The 17754-nt window shown below is 37.9% G+C and overlaps 1 protein-coding gene across 2 annotated transcripts in view; it reads left to right on the top strand.

Moving 5' to 3' along the window:
* LOC114360763 (neuroglobin) overlaps positions 1-16953 on the top strand; it is a 106364-nt gene extending 89411 nt beyond the window's left edge. Inside the window, exons 2-3 of one of the 2 annotated variants that reach the window (XM_028315553.1) lie at positions 8058-8289; positions 14380-16953. In XM_028315553.1, the coding sequence (XP_028171354.1) occupies positions 8058-8289; positions 14380-14532 (385 nt within the window). In that variant the 3' untranslated portion in view covers positions 14533-16953. The remainder of the gene's footprint in view (positions 1-8057; positions 8290-14379) is intronic. The other variant, XM_028315552.1, reaches the window with a different exon arrangement.
* The last annotated feature ends 801 nt before the right edge of the window (positions 16954-17754 follow it).

Below are 17754 nucleotides of genomic sequence, written 5' to 3'. Positions count from 1 at the left end.
AACTGCCACATCAACACAGAACTGTCATAAATGGATTTCTTCCCCACTTTCTGTCCCATTCGACCTGACCCTTCCCTTTGGGTCTAAGGATCCACGCCCGAACAACCTGACCACGGACGACCTTTAACTGAAAGCCATAAATTCTGATAAACTTGGAAACTCGTTATGTATTTTCTTGCTATCTGTAGTTGGAATAAACAAGAACAAAGTGGAAAACGAGTGGTTACTACGCTGCGGACGTTCTAAGGCTTAGATCGCACTGGCGTTTGTGAAGCGCTTTAACTTAAACTTTAACCTAACGTCTTACGCCCGTATTCACAAACGATGCTTGTGAAGTGAAGCAGCAAATCGAACGCACACAACTACACAGGAGTTACACTGGTGGGAACGAGAGGTGGGAATAGTCCCGTAAATCGAACGCACAACGTTGAATAAAGCTTTGTGATTGGTTCATCACCCTGTGCGTCCACACGCTCTGGGAGATCTCATAGTAATGTTTGTGAATACGGGCGTTAAGCTTCGGCCAAACCAACGATGACAACCAGACGTCGTGTATGAATGTGTAGCGATGAATTCACATCAACGCGGCCTGTCATTGGTTGTCACGCCGACGCAAGCTGCACGCGTTGGTTTGGCCGATGCTTTAAAGATTTATAATACTAATCCTATTAGCCTATTAGTAAGGTTTTATTCTGCAACAAAAATTTACTAAGTATGCAGTCGGAATTCGCGTTCATTTCAAGTTCGCTCGAGTAACGATGATGAAAGCTTTGAACGCACCAAACAAATTCGCTGGCGGTGACACAACGGAATTGCCTTTAATGTACAGACGACGGCACATCAAGGTGGCATCTTACGTACTTGTAATAGGAACTATATTACAACAAAAATAGTCTGATGTGCTGTCCAGTGTCGATTGTATAGATGGTTTCATCCACGAAGAAGCGCCCCACCATTCTTCCGCTAATGTTTAGATGATTTCTTTCTTACTTTCTGAAGTTCTCGAGAACTTCAGAGTCAAGAAAGTCTGACACTTTTGACGAGTGTTATCGGTACACGCTAAATTATCCATGAGTGCACACGCACACTACAATAATGACGCTCCGATTGCTCGGATCAAACTCCCCGCACCACGCCCTTCCCTCGACCAAAAATTGGTGGGGCGCGTCTTCGTAGATGAAACGATCTATACAGTGCGTCACAGTTCCATCTACCCATTTTCATTTTTTCTCTCTTTCTCATCAAATGGTGATTCTTTGCGATAGAACAAGACAACATGACCTGAAATGGGTAGTTAGAACTGTGGCCCCATAGTAGGTACATAAAAAAATCGACCACTCATGTTACTGCCATGTAAGGAAAATACCGACTCATTTCAGTTAGTACAAATTAGGTCTATTTTATGTGTAATTTCATTCTGTAAGAGTTATTAATTAAATTACCTAACTTCAGTGTAAACACACCCCAAGTCTTGTTAATCAAGTCGTGGTTGGGGTGGTCTTTGTTTGAGTTCACAAGTCTTGTATAAATTAGAACATTTTAATAAATAAATATGATTTTCGCCGATGGGACCGTCTGGAGGGGATTACAATGATAATCGGCGTCAACAAGTCCAAACAAAACTGATTTAAAATCACATCTAAATGAATTACCGAATTAGAATCGTATTACACACGCGGCTGGCCTTTTTCCGTCCACAACACAAATTGAAAAGTCATAACTCTTCAACATTTATACAGGGTGTCGTGTAACACAAAAAGTTTTTGTGTACGTAATAGTGAATTATTTTCAGTCGCAAGGCCCGGTTTACGAATTGAGAATTCCAGCTTAAGCTTATCAACAACAATCTGCATCTTCTAATAAAAATAAAATTTTCATATTGAATTTATCCTCTAGTAGCACTGAAGCTGAAAATATCATATCAATTTAAGCCTGAGAGGAATTAAAAACGAAAACTGAAAACTGAGATGTTCATAATAACTGGAGACCCTATAGTAAAAAAATAAAAATAAACAGTACTATGACACTGTTAACGGACCCTTAGTTACTTTCTGTCTAGATATCGTTATAACGAAAGAGACCCCTTCACAGCCCAAGATTTGAAGTATTTTCGTCGATAAAATTGTCCATAGATCGCGCCCTTAAAGTTTGATCACTACATGCCCGGACACACTGTATTGAACGATATTTAATTTTAGGGTCCAAACACCTGACTTACAGATATGCCTTTGTTTCACTTACACCCTATATGGGGTACTCACTCCACCCACGCGTGAATTATGAAAAACGGATCCCAAAGCCATTATTAACGTGAGCTTTAAATCAACATTCATGTAACGATTAGGCTCGCGTACAGTCAGCAGATTCAATTTCTCAAGAAATACATACTGAACTGAACTGAACTGAACACTTAAAAAAACATTTTCACATGATTTTGCCTTGTCTAATTTGCCTGCTGAGGGAGCGCTGAAGCGCTAAGTTCGCTACTTGTACTTTTTTACATGAAGTAACGGGACTATTCCCACTTCTCGTTCCCACCGCTGCTGCAACTCCTGTGTAAACAGTTGCAAGCCAGGATCTACAGCTTGACCGCGAATAAAAACTAAAAGATCAAATTTGTCCCAGCCGGGGGAAAGTTAAACAGTCATTAGACCCGCAACGAAATAAATGTAATAATTAAGAAGGGAACCAAAGCCCGAGGCCAAATATATTTATTTGTTTCTTTTTTCCGACGATTACACACAATATTGGAGACTAACAGCCCACATGACAGGTTCCACACTATCCAAGAATAATGTGCGTTATGTCTCATTAATTATTAGGACAAAAATCACTCTCTTAGATATCAGATATCTACTCAATACTACATTATTCAATGTCTGGAGATTCTTTGAATCTAGAATGGCGATCATGTAACATGTTTTTTTACGTTTGCGATAATACTGCCTAAAATATGGTAAACGCTTATTTAGACATAATATTATTACAAGAATTTTATAAGAGCCTGGGTACAGTCAGCGCTAAAAAGTTCGTGACACCCACACAAAGTAGCCAAAAAGTTCACAACACGTCTTTGTCAATTGGAAATTGGAATAAGATTATGTTGACAACTTTTTGATCGTTTTGAGTATCACAAACTATTTATAACTCAAAAGTCAAATATACTCAGCGTACTAGACTTTTGAGTATATTTATTTATTTAGAAACTCAACAGCTTATTTTTCAATTTTCGTGTCAGTTTAAGTAACATTAAATCTAAGCCAATTAGAAAGTTTTCTAGCTGCTTAAATAACTTAAGTTTTCAAATCCCAGAGAATGAAGCCTAATTAAATAAATATCACAAATAGTAAAGTTTTCTGAGTCTAACTGTACTTGGAGGGTACACCGAGGGTCAGAGGGATGATCGTTTAAAAATAAACGCGGCCCTCATACTCATAGCTGTGCGTAGCTAACGGCTCCGGCGGCATTTATGGTTTCATTTTACCGGCCATACCTTTAAGGCCTGGCTTCCACCAAGGCGGAGCGGTGTAGAGCGGAGCAGAGAAGTTTTTTGAATAACCAATCAGATTCGCTTGCACATCTCCACTCTGCCCCGCTTCAGTGGAAATGGATCGAGCGGAGAAGTAGTTTGAAGAAGGAGTGTGTCTGCGGTATTCGATTGCCCTGCAAAACTAACTAACTAAGGAGTGTGTCTGGCGCACTCGTTTTTCTATAGAATTTGACAGCAGCGCGGTGTGGAAAAGATCGGAGATGTGCGGAGCGATGCGGTCTTTTTTCAATTACCAATCAGTGTTGCCAGTTTGGTGAATTTGTCGCTAGATTTAGTGATTTTTAGGGGCTCCATGGTGAAATTTTGGAAAAGATATCACTAGAAAAACATCTGGTGATTTTTAATGATATTTTTAAAATCTGGGGTAATTAGAGAAAACAAAATGGCAACTCTATTTGCCCGCCCTTGAAGGAATCCCCACGCTACACAGTGGATCGAAACGGCATAAAAGTGTACTTGTTTAGGGATTTTTTCCGGAAAATCGGATTTTAAAAATTGCCCATCGATAGTCCTTTGCTCACTTATCACGACATGTCATATCACATTTTTCTCTAAACCTGATACTTTAGCTTAAAAAAAATAATTTTTGTTTTTTTTTTGTATGAAACGAGACATAAAGTAGTAATTTTCTCCGAAGACCTGCTAGATCGTGACTTGAAATAACCTAGGTCGGTATAACTGCATTATTTACTAATATTCTAAGCAATTTCCAGCTGCTCCAAACCGCAACTTAACCTGTTTAACGATTCCGAAAAAAAATTAAAATTGACTTCTTTTGTGATTGTATTTTAGTTCTTTATTTTAGAAAAAGCGGCAGTTACGGTACTAGAGAGTGATTTTATCGTTAGATCACATTGTTATCTATTCTCAGAATTTGTCAAACCCATTCTTTCTTATCAGTAGATGCTGTAAACACTTTAAATAGTATTCTCTTCATAAGAAACCAATTAAAAATAATGAACAAAACCTGTTATAGCTATGAGCTCCCGAGTGATGTGATCTCTGTTTGAAATACTCAAAAATTTATCCATAATGAATGTTGATTTCTAATTTAAAGTTTTGATTTATTGCTTTTTAAATACTTAAGTTGCTTTTTAACTTGTCACTAAGATTAATAATTATTATTCTTACGATTAAAATTATGTTTCTTAACAAATAACTTGTGATTTTATTTAATACTTGACCCTTGATAAAATTAATTCGTTAGTGAATTTTGGAGATTTTTTTAAGTAATAACACTGGTCAACAGTGGTTTTGGTGCCAAGGAACTGTATATATTTTTTGATTAAGGACCTTATACTGGTTGCTTTAGTAGCAAATTTGTTGATTTCCTACGTGTGGTTTTCTAGATTTTGACGTGTATAGAAAAATACAAAATTTCACCAAAATCAGCGTTTATAATATTTTGAAGTGCTTAAAAACTTTCTTTTCCACGACTTTTGTGAGTGAGGTGTAATGGAACTATCACGTTACATCCTCCAGCAGTAATCAGCCATCATATAGCTATCCCATCTGCCTTGGTACCTCTCTTCCAATGGGTTTTAGGACTTGATAGCATCGCTCTCCTTGTTCTTAGCTATAGCATACTATAGTGACCCAAGATTCTCTGGGAATTGATCAAGATGACTGTGGAGGTAGTGCCCTTTGATGAAAATTATTACATCCTGAGTTTTTAGGGCATGTCTCACAATTTCATAGTAGTTACTAGTCCTGTGATTTCCGAAAAAATTTTTAGTAACTTCAACGAACGAAGTCCACGTAAATCGTTCCAAACGTCCATCAAACTTAAGAAATCAGTATCTTTTATTAATATTCTTATTTGTGGGCCCTCAAAAATTTACTGCTTTAACCTTTTTTTATGCTCAAACCAGGTTTTTTTTTTTTTTCCTCACTTTTTCCACTCTGAACTTTATGTTATGGCTTCTTTGACCATTGAAACATTGCCTCAGTGTTCACAGCAGATTATACAAACAATTTCGTGTATCCACGGCTTGAATACAACCACAATTTCCGACTTAAAGTAAGAAAAATAAGCACTTTTTATTAAAATATTGACTAAATTTTTGAAACTCTTAACTGTGTACACATCACAAATGTAACAAATTACATTTGGATCGTTGAGGCAACTTCTTGGCAATGCAGACATGATATTAAAATAAATTTCGTTATAAAAATATACCGATAACATTACAAACTGTGCAACCAAAGTACCGATTAAAGCTAAAATTAAAAACTGAGGGTAGATCAAAAACTACACGTAGGAAAAAAAAAGAAAAATATTTTTATGATTAGTAATACACACCTAATAATAAACTATCAACAGAATCTCGGCACCATTTTAATTTTGATTTTTTGTTGACCAGTGTAATATGAAGAAATCTAGAGATTTTTTTTTATTTAGCTGGGGATTTTTTTTTCTGTGAGCTGACAACACTGTTACCAATCAGATTCCATTGTTTGCACATCTCAACTTCGCCCCACTTCGGTGGAAATGGATCGAGCGGAGAAGTGTCAGGCGCATTCGTTTTTCTATATAATTTGACAGCGGCGCGGTACGGAGAAGAGCGGAAATGTGCGGAGCGGTGCAGTGTTTCATTGATATAGTTCCAAAATACTGAACTGTCCTACGCATGACATTGACAGTGGGGCGCCACCGTCAATACCGGATCGCTGGTTCAGATTTTTGCCATGTTGGAAACCATATAGTTGAACGATGGTAGCGCCCCCCTGTCATTGAGTTTCGTGGGACAGTTCAGCCTGGGTCATCTATAGCAATAGACTGACAGCTACGCACAGCTAAAACATTTCCTATCGTCTCCGCACCGCTCCGCTCTTCTTCGTTTTTCTTCGCTCCGCTTTGTTTAGCCTAAATAGCAAGAAACTGACAGCTGCCAGCTACCAGAGTAAATACAAATGAATAGGTCATCTTCATAGAAACGCACCGAGCGCGGTTTGTATTTGAGCGCGCGCCAATACGTATGCGGCGCGCTCACATATGTCGGCCGTTTGGTGTAGTGGTTTGAAACGGACTACAATTCCAGAGGTTGCGGGTTCGATTCCCACACAATACAAACATTTGTGTGCATTAACATATTTGTTTGTATTGGACTGGGTGTTTTCTATGTATAATATGTATGTATTTACAAAAAAAAAAGTATTTAAGTATGTTTATATCCGTTGTCTAGTACCCATAGTACAAGCTTTGCTTAGTTTGGGACTAGAAGCGCAGTGTAAAATGTCCAAGGATATTATTACATACAAACCGCGCTCGGGCGTTTCTATGAAGAGGACCTACTCATTTGTATTTACTCTGCAGCTATGCACAGCTCACACATCTCTTCTCGTTTCCATACCCTCTGCTCTTCTTCGTTTTTCTTCGCTCCGCTTTGGTTTGCCTAAATAGAAATAAACTGACAGCTGCCAGCTACCAGAGTAAATACAAATGAATAGGTCATCTTCATAGAAACGCACGGAGCGCGGTTTGTATGTGAGCGCGCGCCAATACGTATGCAGCGCGCACGCACACACTGACAAAATTCGGGGAACTCGCCGCTAATCAACGCTAAATTTTGTGAGTGTGTCATACGTATTGGCGCGCTCACATACAAACCGCGCTCGGGCGTTTCTATGAAGATGACCTACTCATTTGTATTTACTCTGCAGCTACGCACAGCTCACACATCTCCTCTCGTCTCCGCACCGCTCCGCTCTTCTTCGTTTTTCTTCGCTCCGCTTTGGTTTGCCTAAATAGCAATAAACTGACAGCTGCCAGATACGCACAGCTCAAACATTTCCTATCGTCTCCGCATTACTCCGCTCTTCTCTCTTCTCCGCTCCGCTTTTGTGGAAATAGCCTGCCAGCTTCGCCGCACATCTCCTCTCGTCTCTGTATCGCTCCGCCTTGGTGGAAGCCGGGCCTTAGACAAGAACGTGACTGCCATTTTGAATTGCACTTAAACTGACCCCTGGTTTATATTAAGATAAGCGTGTGCCCTCTTAATTACGTTTAGTTGTGAGTCCAACAATATTAAATACCCATAAACCTTTTGTGATATCAATTTACATTCAACTCTACAGTAAAGATAAGTGAGAGATAAAGGACTGCCCAAAATTCAGTTAAAATCGCCTTATTTAGGATTTAGGTACTGACTTTTCATCACTGAGCTCCTAAGACAATCTTATCACTCGGTAAGCAATAATATTTTAGCTCAGCACAGCCGTGTGTGCAACCAACCTACAAAAACATTACTGTTTTCATCTCTAAAACAATCTATCATCCGGGACTACTTAACGTTCACTGGTTGGGCTTGGGTTTCACTGGAGCCCAAACTGTAGATCCTGGCAACACAGGAGTTGCATTGATAGGAAAGAGAGGCGGGATCAGTAAACACATACACACATATCCCGAAAACAATCAAATAATACACCAAACCTCACTCCTTTCCCAGATTATTCGACACAATCAACAATCCTAATTCACAAGTCTAAATGTACGCTTCTTTTCCAGATTATTCGAAGAGAACCAAGACCTGCTGCACATGTTCGAGAAGTTCCGCCAGTACCGGACCAAGGAGGAGCAGATCAACTCCATGGAGTTAGCAGAGCACGCCAACAACGTCATGAACACGCTGGATGAGGGCATCAAGGGCTTAGATGACCTGGACAACTTCTTCGAGTACATCCATCAGGTCGGCGCCAGCCATCGGAAGATACCCGGCTTTAAGGTCGAGTACTTTTGGGTGAGTGATTTTTATAGCTTGTAACTTCAGGCCGACGACACCATAAAGGTGGCAGGAAGGCGCTGGACGCAGGCCGCTACCAACCAGGCAACATTGAAAGCATTGGGTGAGGCCTATGTTCAACAGTAGACGTCCTATGGCTGAGATGATGATGAACTTCAAGCTACCTTACCAGGACTCTCACTGGTGGACTGATGAGCCAGTGAAAGTATAAGGAAGCGCCTCGAAGCCTCGATGCCGGCACCCGGCCCGCCAGCTTAGGGCTGGTTGTTGTCCTAGGTCTTAGAGGAAGTCTTTGTTCATCACGTGAACAATATGATAACGCTAAAGAAGGGCAACAAGGCGCTTTGCTAACTTTTGCCTAGGCAGACTCCCACTCAGTGTAACACTGGTGTACTTTTTACCTTTAACCTGTAAGATATCCGGTTTTAAGTTCGAGCACTTTTGGGTGAGGGACTTTAAGTCTGCTAACTACTGCCTAATGGTCTTAGAGCCAGTGAACGCCAGACCTACGTTCTTTTATAAAAGCCGAAAGTCTGTCCCAACATTGGTAAGAATTGGACATTGGACCACTATAAAATTTGGGTCGTCGTGTGTGGCTTCGGCAGCTACCCTAAAATCAATGTCCCTATTACTACCCCCAAAAGCATCACTCTCACTTGGTGGACCCGTGAAGCAGGAATTGTCATTTAGAAATGTAGTATGGGACATCTTTCAGTTGAGAAAGAAGGAAGGATCTTTAGGGTTTTCGTGTCAATAGGCTACTTTAGTGCAAAAAATGAAGCTTTGTTGGAGGAAAAATGATAAATTTTGACCTAAATTTGCAGACGGACAGCTTGATAAATTGTATAATGGGTCCGTAGGCTTCGTAAGTGATGCGATAAGTCCGATTGTGCGCGACGCGGCGGAAAAAAAACGGCCAAGTGCGAGTCAGACTCGCACACGAAGGGTCCCGTAGTATAAAAAAACTAAAGAACTCATTAAAACTCATTTATTTCTGTAAATAGGCTTAAAAAAAGCACTTTTACTTGTCCCAGTATTAACCCTACCACTGCTTCAGGACAATAAATGGGCCATATATTAAACATATTAAACACCATATTAGTATTCTACCCTTTCAATACTTTCATTTTAACAAAAACAATAGGTGGGTACCTCTAATTATGGTTTCTTATAAGTCCCTGTTAATTTTGTTAAAATTTCACCTACTTTTTGTCGTTATTTATTTTTAACAAAAGACGGAAAAAATATGTTTTATTATTTTCTGTCATAGCAACATTTCTAATGGAAATGCAACACATAACAGTCTATGAGAATCAAATCGCTCGACAGTTGTACTACAAAATAGAGACACCTATATTTTAGGGTCCTGTTGACATCCTATTATGTACAGAACCCTAAAAATGAGGGGAAATGTCGCCGGAAGACTGAGAATAAATACAAGACTATATGTATTGTGTACTCTACAGGAAATCCGAAGCATTGCGTTCTCCGAAGGAAAACATAACGTCACTCACGTCGCACTTCATTAAACAATATTTATCTCAGCATTGTTTTCTTTCTTTATTTGTTAACACATTAAGTTCCGTATTAGGCCTTCCATGCACTAGGCAGCCAGTCGAACATTATGACAGTGTATGGCGAACATTAGGCAGTAGAGAGTTTACATATACCTAATATACCGGGTGCGCAGGGTCACTTACACCGTCATATTATGTTCAACTGGTTGCCTAGTGCGCGGAAGGCCTAATACAGACTATGTCATTATTGGTCTAAGAATGGAAATTCAACTAACTTTGTGACTACAATACAATAATAATAATAATAATAATCGTTTATTTCTAAATAAAAAAATTAAAACTGTATACGAGTGTACCTTCTTCTTGAGGATGCAACTATGGCATACCGATCAACACATTCGCAGCTACCGGATACTGTTCTCAATTTGTTTGTTATTTTAACAAAAATAATGTATAAAATTACAATCAAAAGCGTTATCTCTGACGTCGATTTGGGTAAACACAAAAACCAATCTACATATTTTTGGAGTAGGTATTGGTCGGTTCGAGCAAACATAACACGCACGAACGGTTCGTATCGACGCTTTAAAATTGCGTGAGAGTTAAATTTAACTGTAGCTCCAATTGTGGAAATTCTTTCAACGATAAGACGAAAATCACAACGTATTTTGTAGAGACGTCACGTGTTATAGTCATCAGAAAATCAAATTGGTCAGTAATGTAAACATAATAGTATTGTTTACTACAACCTATATAATTATAACAATACTAGTAGCCGCCCGCAACTATGTACGCGTGGATCCCGTTTTTCCCCTTAGGGATGGAATTTCGTAAAATCCTTTCTTAGCTGATGCCTACGTTATAACATCTGCCTGCATGCCAGATTTCAGCCCGAACCGTCCAGTGGTTTGGGCTGTGCGTTGATAGATGACTATGTCAGTCAATTAGTCAGTCACCTTTGAGATATTATATTTAGATAGGTTATCTATACTTATAATAAATCTGTAGAGAGGTCAATTCTGTACATGAAATATATTTTCAAAATAACTACCAGGGGGTGATTAGTGATCGATACTGATGCCAAAAATGCAATCAGTAAAATTTTTGTCTGTCTGTCTGTCTGTCTGTCTGTCTGTCTGTCTGTCTGTCTGTATGTTCCTTATAGAAACAAAAACTACTTGACGGATTTTAACGAAACTTGGTACAATTATTCTTCATACTCCTGGGCAGGTTATAGGATACTTAGGAATTCCCACGGGAACGGGAAATAGCGGGAAAATGCTTTTGTATGAAAAATCTAAACTGCTTAAGTTAGACGCTTGAAATTTGGCATGCAGGTACCTTAGTAAACTCAAAGCTTAGTTACAACAGGATATTGCAAAATTCCCACGGGAACGGGAGTTAGCGGGAAAAAACATTTGTATGAAAAATCTAAACCGCTTAAGTTAGACGCTTGAAATTTGGCTCGCAGGTACCTTAGTAAACTTAAAGCTTAGTTACAATAGGCTATTGCAAAATTCTCACGGGAACGGGAGTTAGTGGGAAAAAACATTTGTGTGAAAAAATCTAAACCGCGTAAGATAAACGCTTGAAATTTGGCATGCAGGTACCTTAGTAAACTTAAAGCTTAGTTGCAACAGTATATTGTAAAATTCCCACGAGAACGGGAGTTAGCGGGAAAAAACATTTGTATGAAAAAATCTAAACCGCGTAAGATAGACTCTTGAAATTTGGCATGCAGGTACCTCAGTAAACTTAAAGCTTAGTTATAACAGTATATTGCAAAATCCCACGGGAACGGGAGTTAGCGGGAAAAAAAATGTATGAAAAAATCTGAACCGCGTAAGATAGATGAAGGGGGGGGGGGGGGTAAAACGAGATCCACGCGTACGAAGTCGCGGGCGGCCGCTAGTATCGGAATATAGGTGTCTAATAAATAATAATAGTTAATTGCGAGCGCGAGGGAGAGACAACTCGTTAAATGTCCATACTTAAAAAATTTAGTCATATCTCAGTTTAGCACAGCCTGTATTACCTACACTAATATTATAAAGCTGAAGAGTTTGTTTGGTTGAATGCGCTAATCTCAGAAACGGCTGTTCCGATTTGAAAAAATATTTTTGTGTGCGATTGCCCAGCCCATACAATAACATCACGCTACGATCAATAGGAGCGAGTATCAATAAAAATGTTGCGCAAACGGAAAAAATGTTCAAAATATTTTCACGCATACGAAATCGCGGGCATAGCCATACTTATACAAAAAAAAAATTTGCGAATTTTCATGAATTTATTGATATTTTTATTTCGTACGCGAATCTCTCGCGTTCGGTAAGTATACTGCAAGATTAGATTAACTTATTGCCTTTCATGAAATATTATTATGGAAAATCGTAAATGTTCCTAAATAATTCGCTCCTGGCGAGAAATAAGAGGCGAGATCGGAATATTAAATGGATTTCTGTTATGAAATTATTCTAATGGTCTCTACAGAGAGTTATTCGATGTTCGTTTTTATGAAAAACGTAAACAGAGATTATTTTTAAAATCCCTGTCCATTCTAATTTAATCGAGAATTATTTCTTTGGAAAAAATAAAATTATTTACATAATAGTGATTTAAATTCTACACAGTTCTACATAGAGTAATCATCATCATCATCATCATTTCAGCCATTAGACGTCCACTGCTGAACATAGGCCTCCCCCAATGCTTTCCATGTTTATCAATTGGTAGCGGCCTGCGTCCAGCGCTTCCCTGCAATACACAGATACACGGAGTGCAATACAAAAGTATTTCCTTATTTTATCGTATTAGTTTCTTTTCTATGAAAATAGGCGTCAAATAATGTCCTACGATAATACCAACAAAGATTTCAATAAAAATATGAATAGGGTAGATAGCTGAATCTTGTGAAACCTAATATCCACTTTGTACCATCAATTCCAATCCAATTCCGCTTGCGTTTCATATCCGTCTGTATTGAGGCCTATTTTTTCTTTTGTCGCTCAAACTTCTGCGATATCAAATGTATCAAAGAGTGAAATGATAGATGGCTGTTAGGTGTCGCCGCCATTTGCCTCAATCGTATTATGTTCGGCATTACTGACAACTTGCGCCTGGAGACTATTTTTGTCTGTATTCCAGGCTCTATACAAGAAAATATCAAAATTCTACATTTAACTATGATGGTAAAAATTTCCAAAATTTTACTATTTTTCCAAATTGAATCTCGTAACTTCTTTCCGAATTTTTCGCTTTTTCTTTAGTTTCATATTTGATCATCAATTGATCCACTCGCACACTTGAAAAATACATCTTTATTTATACCGGTAATCTATAAAACAGGGCACTTTCTTTCTAGGCCACCCATTTATTGATCGATTGAACCACATCACTTACACACAATTCAAGACTCGAAGTCCTCGCTCAGAAGAACTGAAACTTACTTACATTATTGAATAAATTTTTTATCCGATAACCGAATATACGTTATACTGGGAATCGGTTTCACAGATATGCAAAAACAGCTAAGGAAGGCTCCACAGTGAAAGGTTAAACAATTAAATTCCGACTCTTTTAACACTTGGTGATTTTGGTTAGTTTTAGAGAAACCTTATTTTCCTTTACTTGCATGAAGTTCTGTTCATTAATGTAATTTGTAAGTTGAATATTTGAACAATAAATAAATTTAGACTTTCCGCGTGAAGAAAGTATAGATGAAAAGATGTTTTCCTAAATCAATGGGGCAAAATTAATAGACACAAAAACCGTATTTTCCTGAGAGCACACCACCTTTTACCGCCCATGCTCTTGCTCACACTTCACCTTTTTTTCTCAACCTACAAACCATACCTACTTATACGAAAACGCCACGTCTTTGACGGCACGTTTACAGGCTAACGAAGTCAGCCTCCCCAATACGGAAGCGACGTCAAAGCCCCTTTGACCTGACCGGAAGGGCCTACGAATAAAGTACTCCTGACGTTCTAACACGGTTAGGGTGAAAGGAAGCCCGAGGCACTTGAAAGGAATATAAGTTAGGAACGGTAGGGAAATTTCGTAGGCCTTTGCGGACGTCTTAATTGGACGTGTGTGTAGTCCAGATACGAAGGAAAATGGACGAAGCAAATAAGGAAGAAATGAGTTTAAATATCAGCAACAATAAGACATTATAAGCATTAGGAGCATTTGGCTTAGTATAGGCTTCGCTTTCAAGGTTATTGAATTATTGATCGTTTTAGATCCGAAGCTCTTGAGTTCAATTACCAGGAATTGAACTTAGTATTCAAAAGTCACTGATTAAGGGGAATCCCCAATTTAACTAGGATTTTTATACTTTGATCAAATCAAAACGGTTGTCGCTAATACCTTAGAAAGGGCACACTTTACTGCCTTTAAAGGTAAATAAACCCTTTGTATTTTGAAATGTCAAATGCAACACATAATACAACATCTGAACTTTTGACGGTAGTAAAGTGGCTCATAAATCTAGGCTATAGGTCAAGGGTTTACACGATAAAAGAAACCATTAATCTTCATAGAATAACCCCTCTTTCTATTCTTCCAGAAAATCGAGACGCCATTCTTGGCGGCGGTCGAGGCTACCCTCGGCGACCGTTATACACCGAACGTGGAGAACATCTACAAAATCACTATCAAATTCATCCTGGAGACCCTTGTGGAAGGCTTCGAGAAGGGAGGCATGGCCAACTCCACGTGAGCGCAGTGTGGAAACTAACTTCCAATGAACAAGTAAGAAAGTGGTCCACTAGGTTAACAGCTGCTTCAGCGTCAGTTGCTAACTGCTGGGGGCAGTTGGTAACTGCTAGGCGAATTATTCAAGGACTTTGCAAACTTTTGATAAATTTTGAACCCTTCGCTCGCAATCAAACATAAACTCGGCAATTCAGACATCTGTTAGCTTAGTGAGAACACTTCGAAGCGAGACTAGACTCCATAATCAGGAGAGGATAAGCAAATGTCAATTTAACAGTGAGCATTGACTATACAGTGTTTTTATGAGACTATTTTACGGCGATCCCGATGTTACGATAAACTGGAAGGCTTGCAGTGATCAGTGGTCTGTTATAGATTCTTGTAGAATAATGTTTGGGGAAATATGATTGTAGATAATAGCGCAATGAGTGTGTCTGTTGGTGTAATATTTTAATTAGAATGTTAAGTTCTGCGCGAACGCACACCTTTCTTCATATTGCTGGGAACATATTGATGACTATTTTCGATTAGAACATTTCGTCCAAAACTGTTGTGTACAACTGCCACTTAGTAATGTTGCTGTACAATGTATTGAATAGAAGTTCACCCAATATAAAATATTGTTGCTTCTTCTGTCAAACGCTGTAAGGCTGATATCAAGTTATGTAGATACAAACGGCCTACAGGTCCTGGTATTGGTTAATTAAATGCTTGTGTCATAGTGTGTAATGACACGGGTCGCCATACCAGAAACCAGAATAACTAAAAAGCTATAGAAGCGGACCACCCTCATATTGCGGCATGCTGTAACTTTTGAGAGGACTAATCTGCTGGCTGGCCTGCCCTCTGTTGAATTAAACTGTCAAAAAGTTAATTAATGGTCAAATGACAAATAGCCCTGTAGGCAAAGTCGTATTACAGTTTGTGCTCGTGTCAAAAAAAGGTGTGCGTTCTAGCAGCGCTATAATGTCACAAAACGCTTGTTATGATGAAAAATATATTAATTGTAATTATTTATTGTTATTGTAATGTTGCACTATATTTTAATTATTATAATGGCTGGTCCAAATGTATTTTATTCATTTGAAATGTATTGGCGTTCGAGTTTTCGCTTTTAAAAATTAAATCGTCTTCCGGTATGTGGGTTGATAATTTTGTGACTTACTTTTAAATTTATTTTTATTTACTAAAAATAATTATGACCTCTTAATAATACGATAAAGGTACACGTTACCTATTTCCTCTGGCATTTGTATCTTTTTTGTTGCAAGAACATACTTATTTTATATGTTTAAACGTTAGGGATGTGTGCTAGAAAAAAAATAATTATAATTTTATGATAACGTTTATTATTGCATCAAATATGTAAAATCTGTCGTCGTAAATGTTGTTTATGTATAAGTAACTAGTCCTACAAGATAATATATTACATAAAACATTAATTGTAACAATGTAAATATTTCTATACAAAAGAATCCTTTATGTAAAAGCGCAATTTCAAGCACAACATTGTTTAAAACTGTATACTGAAAAATATTTCTAAAATCATTTTGGAACTCAAAAATTTTATAACTTTTGTCACAAAAATAATTCAAAGTTATTATTTAATTATATTTTGTTTAAGTATTTGATAGTCAATTTAATATAAAATATGTATATGTGTGTGTATGAATAAATTGACTATACGAAAAATCATAGAAGCAGATAAAGGTGTAAATGATTTTGTTAAGAAGGCATAATAATAAACGACGCATTTTCATTTAAAATTTAAATAATATTATACTCTCAACGCGACGGTATACCAGCGGCTACAGGGATCTCTTAACATAAGAGGTACAAGATTTTATTACCAGGTATGACAAAAAGTGTCGGATGCATAAGCACATACAGTAGTAGGTACTTTTAAAAAAAATACGAAAAAAATTTTCAGTTTCATTTTGGTTTGCTTCTATGATTATCGTTCACCAAATGTATGTAATATAGAATTTTCTACATGCTATCACTAGAAGGGCCAATATTAGTCAGAGCAGACGTTTTAATACAACTTTCGTACTAGTATTATATTTTCTAAGGAATATAATGCTACGAAGTGAGCTCTCCAAATTGGGCGGGCGGCCCGCCCAAGTCGTTGACTTAACTTCGTTATATTATAAGGTGCATAGTCTGTGTAAATAATGGTTTTTGTGACCGCAGAATATTAAGTTTTACTACAAGATCTGAACTGAAATCACAAAAGCTATCGTTGTGAAAAATGAGATGTATTTATGCTGTAAAGCTTGGCTGGGTTTAGAATTAAGTTTTCGTTTCATGTTGTTGCTTCAATCTTGCTTTTACTTTGAACGCATACAATTTAAAAAATAATGATTTCATGTTTTTAGATAGAGTGATTTTATTCCCTCGTCAAAATTAAATAAATAACTACCTACATATAAACTTTCATTCTGTTAATTGGAAAATTTTATGCCAATATTATTGGCTTCAAAATATTTATTTACTGTCGTGCTGTGTGAACTAAACTACCTTTTCATTGCGGAACATAATTTAACTCTGAAGTCTGTATAAACTAAGCGTAAGTTCTTTTGACCACATAATAAGGTGCGCTTGCGGTGAAACAAAGGCCTGCGAACCCGCCTCAAAGGTGGAAACTACAACTCCCAGGCACCAAAGCTGAGCGGGAACTGAAACGCAACTGAAATGACGTACCTATGTCGTCGAAGTGAACAAGTTGGACAATGTGACTTTACATGCGAGGACTTTTGACAGAAACGAGACTCATGTCATTCTGGTACATACTGCAACTCCTGGAACAATTGCTAAACGAAATCTGTGGAAATCACTCTGACGCTAGAAAAACAATATTATGCTATTTTTCCAATGGAAAATATCAAATAAGACTATTTTCATCTGGTTTGAGGCAGTGATCTGAATTTATTGGAATTGGCTAGGACCACTGCTCAGTTCACTGTCAACTTAGAATGACAGGTGTTAGAATGCGCTGAATGCGTTGCACCACCTAACTTTGACCGTAACTACAACGATAACCGGTGTTTTTTGTATGGAGTTTGACAGATTTTTGACGTTTGTCAAAGTTAAAGTAAGATGGTGCAACGCAGCCTAAAAGTGTTAACATTTCAACAGTCAAGATGGTTAATCGTTGCAACAAATCATTGGGTGTAAACGCCATAAAAAGCTCCGCCCTTACGAGCAAAATTCAGCAGTCGCGGTT

Source organism: Ostrinia furnacalis, unplaced genomic scaffold (assembly GCF_004193835.3).
Source record: "Ostrinia furnacalis isolate ACB-3 unplaced genomic scaffold, ASM419383v2 OfSCF5169, whole genome shotgun sequence".
Taxonomy (NCBI): Eukaryota; Metazoa; Arthropoda; class Insecta; order Lepidoptera; family Crambidae; genus Ostrinia; species Ostrinia furnacalis.
This window is presented reverse-complemented; position numbering and strand designations above follow the sequence as displayed.